The sequence below is a fragment of the Lithobates pipiens genome, unplaced genomic scaffold (genome assembly GCF_037356315.1).
Source record: "Lithobates pipiens isolate NorthernLeopardFrog02 unplaced genomic scaffold, aLitPip1_a1.2 Scaffold_16, whole genome shotgun sequence".
Lineage (NCBI taxonomy): Eukaryota > Metazoa > Chordata > Amphibia > Anura > Ranidae > Lithobates > Lithobates pipiens.
This window is the reverse complement of record NW_027507748.1, coordinates 504,229,073-504,252,359: the sequence shown is the minus strand read 5'-3', so window position 1 is coordinate 504,252,359 and position 23,287 is coordinate 504,229,073. Positions and strand designations below refer to the sequence as shown.

At 38.7% G+C, this 23,287-nt stretch overlaps 1 protein-coding gene across 6 annotated transcripts in view; it reads right to left on the bottom strand.

Annotated features, from left to right (window-relative positions):
• Positions 1 to 23,287, bottom strand: part of DACH1 (dachshund family transcription factor 1) — a 427,793-nt gene that overhangs the window by 198,596 nt on the left and 205,910 nt on the right. For all 6 annotated transcript variants that reach the window (XM_077483130.1, XM_077483132.1, XM_077483131.1 and 3 more), the window contains exon 3: positions 7,855 to 8,016. In XM_077483130.1, the coding sequence (XP_077339256.1) occupies positions 7,855 to 8,016 (162 nt within the window). The remainder of the gene's footprint in view (positions 1 to 7,854; positions 8,017 to 23,287) is intronic.

Below are 23,287 nucleotides of genomic sequence, written 5' to 3'. Positions count from 1 at the left end.
GAACATATAGCCAAAAAACAAAACAACAAACAATGAGACTATACACTCCTAGCTGAGTTAATTACATTTATTAATAGCATGACAAAATGAAGAATCCCCTACAGTCCCCATAACTTCCCAAAAGAAGCCCACCCCAAAAAATTCGAACCCTGCATACCGGGACAAGATCAACCACCCCCCCCCAATATGCCAAGCGAGGGGTGGGAGATGCAGTCCCAGCAAGGAGCTGAGCCCACCCTCTCCAAAAAAAGATGACTAGAAGACAGCTGACTATTCCACGTGTCCTGATGAAGTTCCGGTATACAGGAATGAAACATGTAGACGCTGGCACTGGGACATACCCCCCTTCCCTATATGGCTCAGCTATTATGAGTTCCAGGGACTCTAACCCATAGTCTGGACTTTTGGTATGCAGCTTCACCTGTTCACCTATTTGGATCAGAGAGACTAGCCACTTCTGATTGTACTGGATTGTATCAGCACACACCACATGCACTCAAGAGGAGGACACCTGCAGGAGAACTGTATCTATTAGCATACAGCTGTGTGGCTCTTATATCCATCCATGTACGGAGGACTGTGAACTGTGAGTACACCGATACCACCACACCGGAGATCTGATGTATAAAGTTATTTATACACCGGAAAGTTACACTTATGACAAGTTGAGATTATCTGCATGCCGCGTGAATCTCCCAGTCTTGATACATGTCTCAATTGTGTGTGTGACAGTTTCTTCACTGTTGTGTACAGTGATCCAATTTATACATAAGTTCATCCTTCCAGTCCATCTACCACTGCACCCTTGCTGTCTCCCCTGCCACATCCTCATATGGACAGTTTGTATAAGGTATCGGCAGTCGGGACTGTTTATTCATGTCTGATCTACTCACCTGTGTTACCAGTGCTAATTAGCAGGACATCGGGGGATCTTTTGAGCCTATTTGAATATCAGGGTTTCTATTCAAGCAATTGACTACCCCTGCTTTTTACTGACATATGACTGGGCGGACGTCTGTATAGGTTCAATAGGTTGTGTATTCCATCTGAGCTGCTGCACCCTAGTTCCATCATGAGGCAGTGCCTCATATGCCCATTGTGGAGCACTGTACCCTCTGGGAGTGGGTCCACACTGGTTCCTGGCTGGTTCATTTGCTTAGAGCCAATTTGTGAGTGGGTGGTTGTTTTTGGAGAAGGTGGGCTTACCTTTTTGCTGAGACTGCATGTCCCACCCCTCGCTTGGCATATGGGGGGGTTTATCTTGTCCCAGTATGCAGGGTTAGAATTTTTTGGGCTGAGTCTAGGTGGAGGCTTCTTTTGGGAGGTTATGGGGATTGTAGAGGATTCCTCTTTTTGCCAGCACATTGTAAAGTGTCATGATATTAATAAATATGTAGTTAACTCAGTTGGGAGCATATAGTGCTTAGTGTTTATTGGCTGCAGGTAATCTTGATTACACCCCCCTTATATTCAGGGTGAGTACTACACTTTTTATACTAGGTGGGATTCCCATTTTTTTCTTTTAAATGGTGGTAAACATGACAAACAGAAAGGGTAAATCTCCCTAACGGAAGTACAGACAGCAGTAAAAACTAACAAATCTGATCCCTCTGCTCTCTAGCCAAAACCCCAAAAAGTTTAGTTATATCTTAAGTTTTTCCTTGCAGATATTGTAGTCTAATGCTCTTATGTTTGACACAAAGGTTTTGCCAAAATGTACGCAAGGCAATGGGGAACAATGATGGGGCAACATTTTAAAGTAGGTTTATTGTTTAGCCTTTTCCTCTACTGTAATTATTTTAACGGTGAGTGCAAACTGAAAAACAGAAATTCTGATTTAGCAAAGAGTAAAAAGAATTTTGATTTTCACATGGCTGGATAACCAAGGTAAATATCCACACATACATATCTGCATAAAGTGGGAAAAGTGAATGCTGTAGACTCTTCACCTATTAGTTAACAGAGCTGCATTATTTTGTGTCTTAGATGTAGATATTTACCAATTGTGATGAACTGAAGGTGAATAGGAGGACTGTGGAGAAGTGATAGGAGGGACTGTGGACCAGAGACAGAAAAGATTGTGGAGCAGAGACAGAAGGACCTGTGGGGAAGTGATCGGAGGGACTGTGGGGTGGTAGCAGGGGGCATTGTGAAGCATTGGAAAGAGGGATTGTGAAGAGGTGACAGGTGATAGAAGATATTGTGGAAAAGTGGCTAGAGAAACAGTGGAGCAGTGACTGTAGGTAATGTGCAGTAATGATGAGTGGGTTAGGCAGAGGTGATTGTGGATAGTGGAGAGATGACATGAAGAACTGTGGTGATAGAAGGGATTGAGGAGTGGTGACAGGAGGAAATGAGGAGCAGTGACAGGAGGGATTGTGAAATGGAGACTGAAGGGATTGTGAATCAGTGACAAGAGGGACTTTAGAATAGAGATAGGAGAGACTGTGGAGATTGTAAAGCAGTGACTAAAAAGATTGGGGAATGAAGACAATAGGGATTGTGGGGCACTGACAGGAGAAATTGTGGGGTGGTAACAGGAGGGATTGTGTAATGGAGACAGGGGGATAATGGAACAGTGACAGAAGTAGGTTGGAGGAACCAACCATCCAGTCATTGTCTTACATTGTAAGAGCATTCAAAACATACTGTTTGTAGATCAGTTATATAATGAAATAATGTATTTTATCTATTTATTACTTTTATTAATATTACACAGTAGCTGTTTTTAAAATGTCAAAAGCAGTCTGTCATGAAGCACAAGCAATTAATACGTGCCTACCTATCCGGTTGTCTACAAAGATAAACTCTTATTGACTGAAGAAAGTTGCTTGCTGAAATATCTTCAGAATTTTGCATACTGGGTGTGCTGGATGCCTGGACCCCACTGCAATCTCTAGTTCTATTCAGCTGGCCCTTTTGTCCTACAGTGATGTAGGGGGTAGTAGAGGAAAACACAGTGTGCGATGGGGATGGAAGTATATGATACTGTTTGAAGTACTGAATTCTGAGAATGTTTAAAGTAATTGTAAAGGCAGAAGGTTTTTTATCTTACTACATCATTATCCTTCTGTGTGCAGCAGCCCCCCTCCTGATACTTACCTGAGCCCCATCTCAATCCAACAATGTTGCCCAACGACTTGGGTTTCCAGGACTCTCCCTCCTCATTGGCTGAGACAGCAGTAAAGTGCCTATTGGCTCCCACTGCTGTCAATCAGCCAATGAGGAGAGAGAGAGGGGGCCGGACAGCTGCAACTCGGCTCGGGTGCCCCATAGCAAGCTGTTTGCTGTCAGGGCACTCAACAGGAGGGAGGGGCCAGGAGAGCTGAAGAGGGGCCTGAGAAGAGGGATCTGGGCTGTTCTGTGCAAAACCACTGCACAGAGCAAGAAATTGTAACACATTTTTTTTTTTAAACAAAAAAAAAATAAGACTTTAGTATCACTTTAAGAAATCTTCTTTCTTCAATCTTTCTTTTTCAAGATAAGCCCGCAATAAGTAAGTGGGCATTGTATGCTTTGGAGAAAGCACTGATTTTAACATTTTAAAAATATCAACAGAGTCACATTAAATTATATAATAAGTTCCTTTACCATTACTCAATTTTATTGATACATTTTTTTTTTTTAGTCAGCCTTTCTTTTAAACATACTATACTTTTTCCTTTTTATAAAATAATGTTTCCTCATTGTAGTCTAATCTTATGGTTTGACACAAAGGTCTTTTGCTCTCATAGCTAAATGATTCCTATTACTAAAATATTTTGTTCTCACATCCTTGTCTGCCTCTACATAAATATAGCACTTTATATTAATGTTCAGGAGAATTGTGTGTGTGCCATCAACAGCATTGTCTTATCAATAATAGGGGCCATATCAAGCAACCTGTCACAAGAAACTACTTGATATAAAGAAGAGATTGCAGACATCTCTGCAATCAATATTAGGATGGCTACAGTATGGAAGATTCAGCTACTGCATATCATTTTGTCAGCATCTATTTCAATGACCAAATGAAGCATTAATTCAAATCATAAATCTATGGTGATTTAAATCTAGGAATGAGCACCTGCCTGCTTTAATGATTTATTTTGTACATTTCAGTAAGCAGGAGATTTGTCCATATGAACTGACAGGTCACCTTCAGATGCCAGCAGCCGACTGTTTATCACCAAGCAGACTAACATCTCATCTTAGCAAGTAAATATTAAACTAAAAGAATCCAATTGATTCTGGATGGAAAAATAAGGCACTACAGCCATATATTTTTTTCTCTTCGGCTATTGATGCTTTATTTTATCAGTCACAATATGTTTTTTTTTTATTTTTCTTAAAATGGTAACTCTTGTAGGAGGATGTGAACTCAAGGTTATCATTTTAAATTGGAATGTGGGAGATAAAATAATTACCTATTTGCATCTTGGGCTGCCCGCGACTCCCTTTACATTTTGACCTTTTGCAATTCAGCAGTAACGAGTGTAGTGCTGAACTGTTTGCAGTACTTATTTGGAGCAATAATATGCTCTATTAAATGCACTATTTCTCTTGAATTACCATGTCATTATCTAGGAATGTAAATATTTGCATATAAAAGAGTTTATCATTTCTGTATAAAATAAAGTTCTTTTTAAGTACAAATGGTGTGTTCAGTACTTAGACTGGATTCACATGAGCGGATAAAGAAGGCACAGGTCAGGTGGCTTTAATTCAAGCCAAGAGCCTTCTAAATGATAGGTCCAATGTGGAGACATGTGGATCAGTACATATGTGTGTGATCGGGGGCAAAACAGTGTGGTCTGGCTACCAAAATGTCATAGGCAACTTTAGCCCAAAAGACCAGTTGGACAGAATGCAGCTCTGCGCTCTTAGTATACGGTTCAACTTTGTTGTGATTATTTCACTAAAAAAAGAAAATTTCAGATTTGAAAGTGTGTTAAAATGGTCATCATAAACAAATCAAGAGTCACAAGGGTATATGAGAACATATATGTCATAGTTTAACAGTGTTATTGAAGACATGAGAAGTAACACTGGTAGCAAAATATGCTGTTCTAAATTGCGTTCAGAGTACTAAATAATAAACTAAAGTCATGTATTAGCTACTACTGGGAATAGTATAGATTTTATATGTGGAACTTTATTTCAGTAAATTTAGCCTATATAACCTGGGACAAGTATTAAAACTCCAGAAAAACTCAAAAATTAACATTTCAGTTGGTGTAATCTTTTACGGAATATTTTAGCATCCAAATAACCCCAAAAATGTCTATCCTACAAGGTTTTTCAGGTTAATCTATAGCATAATCCACATGAAATTATGAAGAGACCCTTGGATAGCTTTATTACATGCTAAAGTCAATTAGCTCAACAAATCTCAGCTGCTCATCTTTGTCCAATTAGCAGCCAAGCTAACCATAGCATGAGCCAGGAAGAAACAGTCTGCTCAATTTTCAGAGATCACAGACAAATCAGATTTTATTACAATCAATGAAAAATTGACCAGTATTCTCATGGATTTGTGTGGTAAGATCATAAAACGATGGACTTTTGAGGCTGATTTGTTAAATGAGTAGGGAATCTACACACAATAAACTGCATAAATGTTCACTCCAATTAACCAGTTATGAGAAATGACAATTTTTTTTATTTTTTTATCTGTGCATGAAATAGTTGAAGTGAATATTTACCAATTTATTGTATAAAAATATTCAGAAGGAGGATATTAATATCTTTTAAATGTCTCTAAATTTCCTACAGTTCTACCACTAGTAATATCCCCTACACACACACACCCATCCCTGTGTGTTTTTTTTTTTCATCCCTTCCATCTTACTTGTTCTTCCTTTAATATACTGTTTACCTGTGTAAGACAGCCCATAGATGATTTGATTTTCATTCATTCATACACTGACTAACTGCGTTGATGGGGGAGTCCCTCCTCCATCAGTGCTATAGTGATTTGCCAGTGGAGTGTGTGTGTGTGTGTGTGTGTGGGGAGTTGACTTCCCGGCTAGCAAACCATAAGCATTTCTCTTGTTGTACCTGCTTTCCTAGCTATGGCTACCAGCAGTAATCAATCATAAAAAAAAGACAGGCTGGTTGTAACCAAGTCAATCAATGGATCGATTTATGTACAATCAGGCTGCCAATACATGGATTAAATATTTGCCAGTCCCTGCTAAACAGGCCAAATTTCCATCCATATATTGTCGGCTTTAGGGGCATCTTATTATATTGAAAAACACAATGTTGATAGCTGATATGTTCATACATAGAAAGAAATAATGTAAAGAAGAAATTCCTTTGACAATTTATAAAAATAAAACATAACCTTAAAATTTGCCTCCAACTTTGTGAAAAATTAGACACTGTATACGGAGGGAAGCTCAAAACCAATTTCTGTGGTATACATCTACTAAGCTTTTAAAGCAGTAAGCATGGGGGTAGCTATGATTAAGCACTAGTAAGTGTGAAACACATTAGACCTTCTTCATCTCTCTTGGGCTATTTTCCCACTGGGGCGGGGGCGTTAGCGGTAAAGCATTGCTAATTTTATGTAATAGCGATGATTTTCGGCCCCTAGCAGGGCATTTTTAACCCCTGCTAGCGGCTGAATAAAGGATTGAAAGTGACCGCAAAGCACCGCTGCTGCCGAAGCGCTCTGCCCATTGATTTCAATGGGCAGGAGCGGTGAATAAACTGTTGCTCTTTCTAATGTCCTGCAAGCACACCACCCAACTGTGAAAGCACTCGGGCCCTCACACTGAGGCTGCAGAGGAGGTGTTTTTCAGGCGATTTATAGGCGCTAGTTTTAGCCCAAAAGTGCCTGAAAAAGGCCCCAGTGTCAAAGGGGCCTATCTGTAACTACTTTGCTGATTTTACTGATCATGGGCAATAAAGGTGGTTTCTAGGATGTGCAGCTATCCAGTAATTTTTTATGGCTTTTCTACATCTATGCAATTTTCGCCTTAACAGAACAATCAAGCTGAAAACTGGACAACTGCAAATAATAGAATATGTTGTCATGTTGTATTGTTATCAGTTTGGACAAACTTATAAATAATTACTCCTCTAAAGGTCCTTTTCTATGCCCAATAGCTTTTGCATGTCTACCAGCAGATTCAAGGGTTTTGTTATTAGATACAACAGTTAATACGTTTGCACAAAGAAGCAAAAAGATAATTGAAAAAGTTAAAAAAGGTGATTATTTCACTACACTGTCTACGATTACACTGAAAACATATGTATTAAAGTGTATCAAACCACAAAGGTCAAATGCAAGGGACTTTTTGTTTTAATAAGGGTAAGCATATCTGTTTAGAGCAGTAACTAACCAGTGACCAATCAGATTTCATCTTTCATCAACTCTGGGCGAGAACAAATAATAATAATGAATCAATGTCTGTTGATAATAGCACTTTAAAATTGCTCCTATTATTGCTAGAGCTGAAAGATCACATGCATTTTTCAATGAAGTATATAACTTTCAGTTCTACTGGTGAGTTCTATATGAGCTTCTTTTTTATAACGTAGTTTAGAGTGTCAATATGCCATAGTAATAAAAGACAAACATTTATTATCTATCAGAATTCAAGCTCAGGTGTTCAAAAAAAAAAAAGCAAATCTGGATTTAATAAATATTACGGTATTCAACCAGGTAAGCAGTTGCATCACCAAAAATGGTTTATTGATAGGGAACCCGTCTTGAACCTGAGCACTGGCATTACCAATACCTTCCGAAACGACTTCATTACTTTGTGATCACTGATTTTATACCAGAGACTAGGTCTCAACATATTTTAGTTCATAGCAAGTGAAAATGATTAAACTTAAAGAGTTGAAATGACAGATGCTTACCGACACTTGAGTTGAGATCCCCATTGTCAGAGTCTGCCCCGTGTTGTGTATTGCTGCCATGATAGTTGCTCATAGCTTCTAACTTGATTTTTTTAACCTTCATTGCTTCAGCTATTGCAGCGTTGGTAGCAGCGGCTGCTGCAGCAGCTGCTGCTGTTAAACCTAGAAGAGATTTATAAAAATATATATATGCAGATGAAAATGTTTCAGTACAGATTCAGAAAGTATAACAATTGTGTGTAGGCCAAGCAATTCATAAATATATAACAGAGTATTAGCACATGTGTTCCAAGTCCAAATCTAGCCAAAACATTTTCTGCTGGTTGTTGAGGGAAAGGGTAAGAGTCAGAACTCTAGACAGGTTTATATTGCCAAATGTGTCTTTGTTGGGGAGATTCCTCCTCACTTCTTGCCCCAGTGACATCGAGAAAGAACTTAGAGGGTATGTGTGCCACTAGGATAGAAAAGCACAGAGAGCAATAAAGACATGACCATTATTTTTACATTCTTACTTTTCTAAATAAGGTTGCTTTGTTGCTATTTCTGTTCTGAACAGTTAGACACCCTGTTACCAAGGGCAAAAAATGTGTGCAAATTTCCCCAATGGGGGGCACAGATAGCAATTAAAAATAACAACTAGTACCTTTGTACAAATTGGAACCAGAAAAGTTTGGAGTGAAGCTTTAAACAACTATTTACTTAGAAAAGGAAAATAATTGGCTATCACTGGAAGTTTTGCTTAAAGGCACCTAAGTTGGCAATTTTATATTGAAACGCTTTGTTAGAAAATGCAGATTTATATGTGTATGTAATTACTCCTATGATCCATACATGACAGCTTATGCTAAATGTGCTTAGAAGACCTCAGTCTAGCTATCAGAAGAGAGGCAAAGGCAAACATGTGGCATTACTACGCAGTCTTGGTTTCCAACCATCTGATAGGCAGATGGCATAAGTCTGATTCTACAGCTGAAATGTGGTGGCACATCGTTTAAAACCTTGTTTGTATTCTAAGTGTTACCAGAGCCATATTGATATACACAATACATCACAGTATTATTGGAACCATCTTGTTAATTTCAATCACAAATGCTTGCAGTCCTGTTTTAATCTCTGAGGAATTGCTTTCATGACTGTCAAAACAGTATTTTTAGCCAAATCAAATTGAATATTTTCTAAGCTTCAAGAATGTTGTTAATCTAATAGCCAACAGCTATATGTATTTTTCCAATGGTACTAGAATTATTCAGAAGTCATAATATAATTAGCTGCATATATTATTTTGGATAAATACTCATATATATATATATATATATATATATATATATCTCTACCTATCTCTCCTCTCTCTCTCTCTCTCTCTCTCTCTCTCTATATATATATATATATATATATATATATATATATATATATATATATATATATATATATATATAGTCAGTGTACAGTACCTTCAACACAGATAAGATTTCTTGTTTATTTAAAGTCTAATTAAACCCCCCTATCATTTTCAGTCAAGGAAGCTGCCATCTTTGCCTCTGTTTAATCTACAACTGCCATGATGCTGCACATGTGATCAGTTATGACACCAGCCATTGGATAGTTTGACAGTTTGGTTGAGAGCACAACCAATGGGAGTGTTACATTTCTGGTATGAGCCGGAAATTAAACAATTTTATGGATGAGTTTACTTCTGCTTTAAATGACACCAGTCATTAGGGAGGAATGTGTTTCACAGATCAGCTGAGTTTTGCTTTTGGTGAAGTTGATATAAAAACACATACACAGGTAGAAGAAAATACAGTAAATTATAGCTATCCAGAGTAAAACATTCCACAAATCTAAAGATTTTTTTCCAACATTCTACTCTACACCCTTCTCTCAGTGTGCTGCTGCGCTCACCAGCTCATCGACAAATCAGTTTAGTCAACATGTGCCAGATAGGAAAAAAAATAGTACATTTTAATTGGCCCCTCACATTTAAAACTGAAAAAACACCTCAATATCACCTAACAGCTCTCAGATGTAAGACATTGCTTTTAAGAGATCCTGCTTTAACAAATGTACACCAGTGTTCAACATCTACTTTAAAATTACATCACATGATCAGATGTTTCATGACCCTGGTCTAAAATCACAATTTATTCATATTTTAGCATATATAATCAAATACATCAATGCAAAAAATGCATAAATCTATGAAATGAATACGCATATACTAGTTAAAGTTGTATATAAAGCACATGCATATGCAGCTGCCAAGTTTTAAAACTATTTTTGGTATTCCAACCCAACTACGCCACAAGCTTACTATAAAACTCATTCCTCAAAACATCACAAAACACTAAAAACCGATATAAGCCTAGCAGCAACACATGCAATAATTAACAAATTATATGTTTCTTATTAAGTAACAAATCGATTTTCATTACTTGGAAAGATCATCCTCTCCATTTCTGGGAGTACCAAATTATTGTAGGTTAATATTAATTGAAAGGCTTATAAATAAGCACGTAGCTTACTAAAACATTAAAAGTAGATATTTCTCCAAAGTCAAAACCATGCTTTATGGCAGCACCATTTTAAATGCAGCTTAAAATAAAATGTTTTCTTCCAGTATAGATACTGTATACAGTAACTATAGTTTCATAAGAATACTGCCCTATGGCTATATTATATATATATATATATATATATATATATATATATATACACACATATATATATATATATATATATATATATATATATATATATATATATATATATATATATATATATATATACATATATATATATATACATATAAAAGTGTGGGTCAATTATTATTCAACCCCTAGGTTTAATATTTTGTGGAATAACCCTTGTTTGCAATTACAGCTAATAATCGTCTTTTATAAGACCTGATCAGGCCGGCACAGGTCTCTGGAGTTATCTTGGCCCACTCCTCCATGCAGATCTTCTCCAAGTTATCTAGGTTCTTTGGGTGTCTCATGTGGACTTTAATCTTGAGCTCCTTCCACAAGTTTTCAATTGGGTTAAGGTCAGGAGACTGACTAGGCCACTGCAACACCTTGATTTTTTCCCTCTTGAACCAGGCCTTGGTTTTCTTGGCTGTGTGCTTTAGGTCGTTGTCTTGTTGGAAGATGAAATGACGACCCATCTTAAGGTCCTTGATGGAGGAGTGGAGGTTCTTGGCCAAAATCTCCAGGTAGGCCGTGCTATCCATCTTCCCATGGATGCAGACCAGATGGCCAGGCCCCGTGGCTGAGAAGCAGCCCCACAGCATGATGCTGCCACCACCATGCTTGACTGTAGGGATGGTATTCTTTGGGTCGTATGCAGTGCCATCCAGTCTCCAAACGTCACGTGTGTGGTTGGCACCAAAGATCTCGATCTTGGTCTCATCAGACCAGAGAACCTTGAACCAGTCTGTCTCAGAGTCCTCCAAGTGATCATGAGCAAACTGTAGACGAGCCTTGACATGACGCTTTGAAAGTAAAGGTACCTTACGGGCTCGTCTGGAACGGAGACCATTGCGGTGGAGTACGTTACTTATGGTATTGACTGAAACCAATGTCCCCACTGCCATGAGATCTTCCTGGAGCTCCTTCCTTGTTGTCCTTGGGTTAGCCTTGACTCTTCGGACAAGCCTGGCCTCGGCACGGGAGGAAACTTTCAAAGGCTGTCCAGCCCGTGGAAGGCTAACAGTAGTTCCATAAGCCTTCCATTTCCGGATGATGCTCCCAACAGTGGAGACAGGTAGGCCCAACTCCTTGGAAAGGGTTTTGTACCCCTTGCCAGCCTTGTGACCCTCCACGATCTTGTCTCTGATGGCCTTGGAATGCTCCTTTGTCTTTCCCATGTTGACCATGTATGAGTGCTGTTCACAAGTTTGGGGAGGGTCTTAAATAGTCAGAAAAGGCTGGAAAAACAGATAATTAATCCAAACATGTGAAGCTCATTGTTCTTTGTGCCTGAACTACTTCTTAATACTTTAGGGGAAGCAAACAGAATTCTGTTGAATTGAGGGGTTGAATAATAATTGACCCTCTGAATAAACTTTTCACTATTTAAAAAAAAATTAAACAAAGAAATAACATTCTTTTTTGCTGCAGTGCATTTCACACTTCCAGGCTGATCTACAGTCCAAATGTCACAATGCCAAGTTAATTCCGAATGTGTAAACCTGCTAAATCTGCAGGGGATTGAATACTACTTGTAGGCACTGTATATATATATATATATATATATATATATATATATATATATATATATATATATATATATATATATATATATATATATATATATATATATATATATATATATATATATATATAGTTGGAGGAAATCATATATAAATTTAAATGTCTAAGTTCATAGTGCCTGTTCCTAAATGATTGATCTTTTAAGTGGATTTAAAGTGACAAATGCTTTGTTTATTTATAAATTGGTAATAGTAAGTGCTAATTAAACAGGTTCAGTAATTACTATAAGATAGTACCCATTATTTTCTCAATTATGAGAGCTGGATTTACGTGTTGGCACAGCAAGTTTGTGCTTATATGTGGCATAGGCAAATAGACTGCCTTTCCTTCTATAGTTATAGGTCAAACATTTTTGTTTTATGTTTAGTAGACATTCTTCTAATATAGGCTGATTTATGCAGTCAAAATCTTTTAACCTGGGTAAGGACCAGAAAACAAGAAAATGTCCTGTACTTACAAAAATTGATATGACTAGAGGCTACAGGGGTGGAAATTTGGTCCAACCCATTCCAATATGCTAGATAATTGTAAGGAGGAAAAAAGTGCATAAATGTAAATAAATGAATGAAAAACGAGCTAGCTGCCCACCCCTAAGTATTCGAGAGAGAATAAAAAAAGAAGAGTTCCCCTTGGGGTTTTCAGGCAGCAACAAGAAGCAGAGATAAATCCGTGAAAAGTTATATTTATTTTATTGATTCAACGGCTTATTTGCCATCATAGATTTAAAAATACAGGCTCTGGTATAAATATATATGCTAGATAATTTGACTTGACATATGTACGTTGGGTCATTCCTGAAAACTACTTTAACGTGTGAAAGAACCTCCAAGGATAACTGCAGCTTTTTGAAAAAAAAAGATTGTTGCCAATCTCTTCCATGATAGGTAACCATAAAACTGTAATTTACACAAAGAATATGCTGCACATTGAGCAGCATAGTCTGAAAAGAGGCATATGAAAACAAGATAGAAAAGTTCTGGGAGCTGTAGAATTAAGAGTTTAGCCAAGTTCATAGCATTATCCCATCTTATGTTATCCTGCCTGACCAATTATGAACTAACATTATAAAGGTAAAAGTATGAGAAGGTACCTTGTTTTTATAAATTTGTCTTCTAGACTTAATGGGCATGACAGCTTAAAGACAACAGAGCACACGTAAAAGAAAGAGAAAGGTTGCATTTGTCTGGACATCTTAAAGGTACTTGTGTTTTAAAGTTATCCTTACAAAAGTCATACTCTCTTGTATGTAATCAAATTACCTTATTTACCCTTGTTAAAAATGTATATACCCTTGTTAAAAGTGAATAGAATCTGTAAGAAGGACAATAGACAACAATAAAAATTCTGACAGGTGTTCTACCTGCCCTCTACTTTAATAAGTGTGTTTTTTTTTTTTAAGTCCCCGTTCGAGTCACTTTCCTTCACTTGGGAATGAAGTAAAAGGAAAGTCGTCATTGGGCACAAAAGCTGCAATTTAAATTGATTGTAAAGGCATTTTTTAAAATTCAAATAAACATGGTATACTTACCTGCTCTATGCAATTGCACAGAGCAGCTTCAAACCTCCTCTTCAGGGGTCGCCTGCTGGTGCTCTAGGCTCCTCCTATTCTTCATATGCCACCAAGGCAATCTGCTTGCTGTGAGGCACATGTGCAGTCTCGCTACACAAAGCACAGCACAGCAACGATACACAAAGCACAGCTTGACGTGCTCCCCCTGCTCCCGTCTAACAGAATTTGACTGACAGCAACAGTAGCCAATGGCTCCCACGGCTGCCTCTGAGTTATGTGAGGAGGCAGCAGTGCTGCAGATAGGCAAAGTGTTGGATTGAGAGAGGGGGTGCTAGTGGGGAGCTGATCGTGGAAGGCCATTTACTTTGTAAAGTGATTTTTTTTATAACAAACATGTTATAATTACCTGCTCTGTGCAATGTTTTTTTACAAAGCATCCTCGATCCTCCTCTCCACGGGTCCTCAGGTGGTGCTCCTGGCTCCATCCCCTTTAGCCGAGTGCCCCCACAACAAGCTGCTTTCTATTGAGGCACTAGTGTGTGATCGCTCCCGAGCCCCACTCTGAGTGTCCATAAGACACACAGAGCAGTCCTAGGCCACATCCCACACTCCCTTATCACTGGCTCTGATTGACAACAGCAGGAGACAGTGGCTCCTAATGCTGTATCTGAGCCAATCAAGCGTGAGAGACCCAGGACAGCCTCGTGGACATCGCTTGATCGAGATCTGGCTTAGGGGGAGCTACATGCAGAATTAGTTTTTTTTTTGTTTTTTACCTTACTGCATAAAATGTGGCAAGGTAAAAACCTTCTGCCTTTACAAACACTTTAAATGAAAAAGAAACCTTATGCCTTTACAACTACCTTAAACCCTGTATAATTTTGTAACCTTCCCAATGCTATCCAAAACAGAAAATTACATGTGAAAAAAATATATTTGGTAGAACTGACCAATCCAGTTCCAATGACTTCACTGCTCTTTTAGTATTTGTTGAGTAATATAGGACTAGCATAAATCAAAAGAAAATTTACCATATTATTTTTTTTTTTTTTTGGTAATTTAACTGATTGAATAACAAACATAAGCGTTTCTATGATTTTGAAAAGATGCCAAGGACGAAAAGGCAAAATTGTCTACAAGAAGAAGCTAGAACATTGTTCCAAGTAAACATTTGGAAGCATGCATAATACATGGGCTAAAATTCTACACATTGATATTTCCAAAAAATGTGTGGGCATTTACCACAATTGGTAACAAAGTATAAACACCTGTTCTAATTTGGAAAAATGTAGGTGAACATGCAAATAATCAAGACAGGACATCTGTGTCTAAATAATCTGAGCAGATACCTACATATATGGATTTGTGCAAAGGGCATACAGAAAGGTGAAACTAAATCAAACATTTTTTTTCTTTGCTTTCTTATTGGGTTTATGTGCAGTATCTGTCTTTGTACTGTAAATTTCAAAGACCTCAACTGTTAATTACATATCCAGGGATGCCAAGCAACTTTGCGCACTTGACTTATTAAATGTCTTCCCTTGTGCTTTGAAACCTGTCATCACCGACCTGGCAATTGTATTGTTTACATCTATACTGTTTGTGTCTGCACTGTAGCTGCAATGAGTGAGGGCAAGGAAGACATGTCCCTGTTTGAATAAAGTCAAACTCCAGCCCAAACCTTTCTTATTTAGTTTTAAGCAAAGTGGGAAAGTAATAGAATCTCATGCTTTGCGTGTTTCCTGCTCTATGTGACCCACTCCATGTTTCACATTAAAGCCAAGCATAGATGGATTAAAATGCATCTGGTTCAGCTGGGACCAGCTGAATATCAATTGATTTATGGGCAGGGAGGTCGTACAGAAGTCAATCTACCAAACGACTTTTCTACAACCAGCCTGTTAGGTTTTTCTGAACGATCAGTGCTGCTGGCTATAGCCAGCAGCACTGATCAGTGTTTTCTGACAGCAAGGCAAGCTCCCCGCTGTCAGAACACATTAGCAGACTGTTTGTACATAAGTTGATTTACCGATTTGTGGAAGGGATTGCCCATCAACACACTTGGTGTTGATGGGAGAATATTTTTATTTTGTTGTATTCAACCTGCTGCTTCAATGAAAAAAAAAAAAAAAACATCATCTACAGCCTGCCTAAGTCAGCACTGGAATTGAAAGGAATATCCAGTGAGGACATAGACTACAAAAATGCTATTTTTCTCAGTAAAATGTGGAAGGCTGAGAACCTTTGTGAAATTACCGTTACTGATTGTGACTCTTGTCCCAGTGACAATTGCTCCCTTTCTGCTGCCACAGTATGTCACAGGGATATAAAGTAAGGAGAATTCTTCCCAAAAAGACAACAAAAAACACAAAACTAAAACATGAGATCAACACAGTAGAGCGTAGTGTCTTTTTAGCACTAGAAGTAAAAAATGATGCTTCCTATGCACTTATGTACTCCCACAAAAAACAAATCACTAACTGCTAGAAGCAGACAGCCCTTGTTACAGGGGTTTCTACAGCAAGGAGGAGGACTGAGCATAAGGCAGTCTTTAAGGATTCCTCTATATGTACATTCTCATTTCCATTACTGACTTTTACTTAAAGTAGATGTATAGGCAAAACTTTTTTTTTTTCATTTTGGATAGAGTAAAGGAGGGTTCGATTTTTTTTTTTTTTTTTTTTGCCATCTGTGTCCCATTTATGACATTTCACTTCCTATCCCATAGCCATACAGTAGGTGAAAGGAAATCTCTGCAAATTTAGGGAATCCCTTGGGGTCCCCCAGGCCACCATAAATAGTGTCGCCCATTTCCTCTCTATTACTTTTCTTCTGACAATCCAATATTTGGGATTTTCTTCACTTTCACTTTCAACGATAATGGTAAACAGGACAAAATACAGAGGGTAAATCTCCCTAATGGGGGCACAGACAGCAATAAAAACTGACAGGTGTTCTAATCCACCTCAGCTCTACCCAAAACTGAAAAAAAAAATGTTTTGCCTTTTGTTCTACTTTATGAATTAGGTAAAAGCTTAGTTAAATATGTTTAGGTGTGGTTTGCTTCAAGCAACTTCTTATTTGTTTCTCAATTGATTGCATAAATGTAGCTAAGAAATCGTGTATTACTTCTGGTGCTGGAAACATTGATTCAAGCAGATATATAAAGTATACAAAGTATATAAAACTAAATGTTAACCATGAAATATGTAGGTTTGCAATGACAGGTTATAAAGCATAGGGAAGGAAAGGTCAGAAGTAACTTTTTACATTTCCACAATTATTTTGTATCCATGATCAAAATGAGAAAAAATAAATAAAAATAAAAGTATAGTTATTCTTTAAAGTCCAGTCAGAACGTTTTTGGATAGCATGTGGGATGATTGAAAATCTGTCAGGTTGTTACCCAGATCTGGCCTTCCCTTATTCTACTAAAGAAAAAACAATCTAAAATATTTCTGACTGGGTTGCTATTGAAGAGTCTCCCTCACTTCCTGTCTAGTGAAACCTTTGTCACCAATACATTAAAGAGGTTCTTCACCCTGTTTGAAAAAATTAAAAGTCACCTGCTGACAGTTGCGGCTAGTGAAGTTTGAGGATGGGGGGTTCCAGACCCTGTCCTTCCTTTTAACCCCTCCCACTTCGCATAATGCCCACCCCTTATAAAAATCCACCCACTCCGTCCCTTGTATTCCACTTGCTTCCACCCAGGAATATAAAGCCCCAGCATTACAGGACAGGGTATACAGCCCCAGCATCACAGATCCGGGTATATAGCTTTGCCTCACAGTTCAAGGTATACAGATCAGGGTATAAAGCTCAGCCTCACAGACCAGGCCATACAGATCAGCCTTACAGACCAGGGTATACAGATTAGGGAATACAGAACAGCCTCACAGACCAGGTTATACAGACCAGAGTATACAGAGCAGACTCGCAGATCAGAGTATACAGACAAGGGTATACAGGCAGTATACACAGAGCAGCCTCACAGATCAGGGTATACAGTTCAAGGTATACAGAGCAGCCTTACAGAGCAGTGTATACAGATCAGCCTCACAGACCAGGGTATACAGACCAGGGTATACAGATCAGGGTATACAGATTAGGCCCACAGATCAGGGTATACAGACCATGGTATACATAACAGGGTATACAGATCAGTCTCACAGACCAGGGTATACAGATCAGGGTATACAGAGCAGCCTTACAGACCAGGGTATACAGAGCAGCCTCACAGACCGGGGTATACAGATCAGGGTATACAGAGCAGCCTCACAGACCAGGGTATACAGAGCAGGGTATACAGAGCAGCCTCACAGACCAGGGTATACAGAGCAGGGTATACAGAGCAGCATCACAGCCCAGGGTACAGCAGCAACCACCCCCTGCCGACTCTCCTCCCCCTCTGTGGTGGGGCTGGCTCTCCTCCTCTGTGGCGGGGCTGGCTCTCCTCCTCCTCTGTGGAAGGGATTGCTCTCCTCCTCCTCTGTGGTGGGGCTGGCTCTCCTTCTCTGTGGTGGAGCTCGATCTCCTCCTCTGTGGTGGGGCTCGTTCTCCTCCTCCTCTGTGGTAGGGCTCGCTCTCCGCCTCCTCTCCTGAAGTGGTGGCTCCATTGTCCGCTCTAGCTCCCGGGCTTCCTCTGTCATGCCTCTTCTTCCACCAAAGAGGATCACTGCTTTGGCCAATCAGGAAACAAGTCTCACAAGCCTGCCTCCTGATTGTCAGGGAGGAAAGTTAGTGTGAAAATAGCGAAAATGTGTTTGCTATGTCACACAACAGGATGGGATCGGAACACAGTGCTCTGAGCCCCAAGCCCATCCTATTTTGAAACCTATTAGAGCTTCTGGTTCTAATCACGTGCTTCAAAATACACACCTCCGCCTATCCCTGCCATAATAATTCATGTGTTCGGCGTCCTGAAAGGGGCCGGGCACATGGATAGGGAGGGTGGCGGAGGTGTCGGGGGGGGGGGGGGGCAGCGCCCATGCGTCCACAATGCATGGGCCACCACTGGCTGATGACTTTTAATAAAAGGACACTCACCTGTCCAGGGATCCAGCTTCATCCTCGAACCAATTCTTCACCTGTCTTCTGGTCTTCAGTTCCCCACCTCCGGGCATTTTGGAAAGCCGGTTGTGATTCTTTGCAGCATCACAGCTGGCTTTCCACTGTACATTTTCAAACTTCACTACGCTTTGTGAATAGTTCCATAGCATTCTGGGACCAAAGACATGTCCCAGAAGAATGAGGTCGGGGGGGTGGGACTTCCGTCAAAACCATCATAGTGGTTTGACCAGAAGTGGCTACCTGGAATAACCAGGTCCCCATTCCCCCTCCCCCCTCAAAAACGTGCCAAAGTAGAAGGGGGGAGGGCATACAGTAAAGTGGAACTTACCCTTTGGGTAAAGTTCCACTTTAAGTGAGGAGAACACTTTTTAACAGTCCTGTATAGCAAAGAAAACCTGACAAACGTTTTAATTCTTCCCCGCTTTATGCAAAAAAAAAAAAAAAAAAAAAGGTTTTGGCTAGACAAACACTGGCTTATGCATATACCAGGATCTTACACACTGCTATATATGTCTTTTTTACTGTTAGTGGATCCTCCTGGTCTGTTTTTCCTAGCATGCTGACAATGTTAGTAGAAGGAAGTTTTAAACTACAGTCAGATGTATTAAGTTTACCCTGGAGATAAGGCTTAGATGACTGTAAAAATATGCACTGCGTACAATTTCTTTCTCTTTTGCATGAGCATAACAAGATGTACAATGACATATTTAATACATTTAGTCATACATTTGTCATATATTGAGTCTGTTAATTGGTGTTTCTTTTTATACCACAACTAATTATGACATTAAGCAGGCTGCTGTTAAAAATAAAAAATATAGTTGATGTATAGAACAACATTTCTGCAAATGTTCAAGTTAACATTTCTACAACATACACGATCAGTGCATTCACAGAGAACACTATACCTATTGCATTATGCATTTAATGTGTAACCTTGTGAAAGATCATAAATTGTTACTTTATCTAATCAAAGTCGACTTAATAATGTAGAAGGGCAAAGGTTTAATTTTGTAAAGTATTATTTTACACTAAGTTTAGTACAAAAAAACTACAAGGGGAAAGAGGCAAGAAAACCAGTAATAAATGATCCTTTATAGCCTAGGGCATTGGCCTAGTTAATAAACTTTCATTGAAGGTTTCTTTCAACTGTTCCGGACAATGAAGTAGAAAAAAAAAATCTTAAATTACAGCCATGTGTGAGTTTTAAGGCTCCATTCCTTTTATGTCCACCTCCACAGTTTAGTTAAAAAAAAAAAAAAAAAGATAAATGAGATATGTAATTGATTCTCCTGACTGAAAAGCTTTGTGTAGAAAAATACAGCAAAATAATATATCCACGAGACCAAACTAAAAATACATCTATTCAGACATGTTATCATTTCTATCACTCTGATATCAGTAAACTTTCTGAAGACACCCATGAAGTTCTGGTACCTTTGCATCTTATGGAGCTGTGAAGTGGAAAACATGTTATCATTGCTATGAATAATAGTAATTATGATTATTATTGTTATTATGATTATTATTAAGTCTGAAGGCAATTAGAGGGCCCAAGGATAATTGTCCCATGGACACAGCAGATCACAGATCAGGGTACAGGGCTGCTGTGATTGGTGACGTGATCACAAATGTAAACTTAGACTGCAATGCTACAGCCTGTGAAGTTTTAACCTAGTTAAACATAGTTTTAACCGCCTAAATGCTAGATCAGCTTACTGCAACCACATGTGTGTTGTTGCGTAGCAATTACAGCAAGGCCCCATTCATTGAATGGGTGGCGCTCAGCATAATTCTTGCCATGTAATGTGTACACCTCCGGCCACTACCTTACCAGCTAAAGGGGGAGCGGTTGAGGGGATGGCTGAACTGCAGAGTTTCTACCACCCCCCAACTACAAGTGTAAACAAGCCCTTTAGACACTGACCACACCATTGCAGCCAATCACAGTGCCCCTGAACACTGCTGCAACCATCCCAGATTGTGACTGCCAGAGTACTGGGAACAGCAGCTGTGTACGTGCAGCCACTGTGTCCCAATAGCAATAAATGGGGATTCCTGCAGGAACACCTGTGCATTTCCATGTGGGTAAACACAGCACTTGCATGGGGTACACACTGATACACCCAATGTGAATGAGGCCTAATAGCACAGCCAGTTAGTGTTCCTGATTGCTGCCACACCAGTGACAATGTCATCCTGATCAAAGCAGCCAGCTACAGTGCCGTGAGCTCCACCACATCAGCACAATGTTACCAGAGCCAGTAAAAGCATTCCTGATTAGCGCCACACCAGTACAGTACCGCCTCTGGCTGCCGCCTGTACTGACCCTGTGAAAATATCTTACAAAACTGACAACTGTGTGTAAAAAAATAAATAAAAAATTGTTTCAGATTTTCCAAAACTTGGCAATAATTCAAGCCTTCAAAAGATTCAACATGGCTCTTAAAAATACCTTGGGTGTTTACTCTCTAAAATGTGGTAATTTTGTAGGTGTTTCTACTGTCCTGGTGCTCCAGGGCCTCCAAAAATGTGATAGGTAGTCAGGAAATTAGATGCTTAATTATAATTATAACCCCTAGAAAGTGTTAAAATGGTTGCAAACCTCAGTCATGAAATCTGAACAAAGCACATCGGTAGTGTTTTCTTTACTCCAAAGCACTCTCTGGTGCTTCATTCCTCTGTTATCAGCATAAGTCCCTTTTTTTCCTGACACGTGAGATACATTTGTGACGGGAAGGAGAGCTCAGTACAAAGCTTGTCTATTTACAACTCAGCTCTGCATGTTCCTTTGTTCTTGTGTTGTGTGTGGAGGGGGGTGTGTACTTTTTCTCCAATCAGCTCTCAAACACTATAACTGCAGTTCTACACCCCCTCCTCTGTGATACTGACATGCAAAAGGATTTTATCACAATTCTGAACTTTTGAATGAATGTAAAGAAGAGAAGACTGCAGATAAAAAGGTAAAACGTATGAGGATTTGTTTCATCTCTGTGTATCACCTGAGGCTAGCCACTTCCCTGGATATATGGAGTGTTTACAATGACTTTAAGGTGGTACTTGGATTTTGAACCCCTCTATGTGGTTAGGCTATAAAAAAAAGTCTCACACACATGGTATCGCCATACTCAGGAGTAGTAGAATGTGTTTTGGGGTGTAATTCGAAGGATGCTTATGATGTGTGTTAGACATCATTTGACAACTTTGTGTAAAACAAAAAACAAAAATACATTTTCATTTTCTTTCCACATTTTCAAAAATGTGGCAAAAAATTCAAAAGATGAATTATGCCTCTAATAAACTACCGGGGGTGTTTGGTTTCTAAAATGTAGTAGTTTTTCAGTGTTCTAAAATTCATGGCCTCCACAATGTGATAGGCAGTCAAGAAATTAGAAGTGTTTTTTATGCCGCTAAAAAGCCTAAAGGTGCTCCTTGAATTTGGGCCTCTCTATGTGGCTAGGCAGTGAAAAAGTACCACACATGTGGTATCCTTATACACGGGAGGAGTAGCAGAAATGTTTTTGTAGTATAATGGTAAGAATAGAATGAAAGGGGTCATTCTTAGGGTAGGCAGGCAGTGAGAACATCAGGAGTGATCAATTTTCAAATATATATATATATATATATATATATATATATATATATATTTGAATTCTGTATTTATATGGTATATAACACTCACTTTTTCACCATGAAAACTGGGTACAAATAGTGTGTGCCAGTTATACGGCAATACTTCAATTTTAGCTGCCTCAGAGGGGGGCAGGACGAGCACCGTCAGATTACATACAGCGAGAATATCCTGTTTACTTGGCGGCCTCTGTAATAGGAAGTCCTGTCTCGTGGGCCGCCATTGGACCACTGTTATGTCTATCATACAAGATTTTTACTGTATGTAATCTGTTGGCGCTCATACCTCCCCACTCCTTGTCCCCTCTAGGCTGCAGATGGACATTGATCAGGCTGCACTGATGGCAAGTTTGAGGCTGCTGCATTTATGGCAATGGTGAGGCTGCAGATGGGCATTGATCAGGATGAATTGATTGGCAATGGTGATGCTGCAGATGGGCACTAACCTTTATTTTTCTTCAAAGTTCCTTATTTAAAATGTAATTTTTTTTTTTGCTGAATCTTCCTTATTAAAATGAATGTGCATGTTATGTGCCTGTGCACGTTTTTTATGTCAATAAATATGGTGTATATATATATATATATATATATATATATATATATATACACCATAGTTTGTAACGTTCCCACAATTTAAATAATATACACTTATTTGGTTATTTTTACCAAAGAAATGTAGCATTGTAGTATAAATTAATGAATAAAGATGTGTTTAACAAACTAAGAAAAGCATTTTTTCAAAATGTTTAGTCTGTTTCCTGTATATATATATATATATATATATATATATATATATATATATATATATATATTCCCGTTAAAATGAAAAAGTACCTATTTCTGGGAGATTTTAAAAAGTAGTGACAATACTGTTGATAGTTATATACTTTAATGAGCAAATGATGCCTTTACTAGAGCATATTTGTGGAGTAGAACAATTTGCATTGCTAGT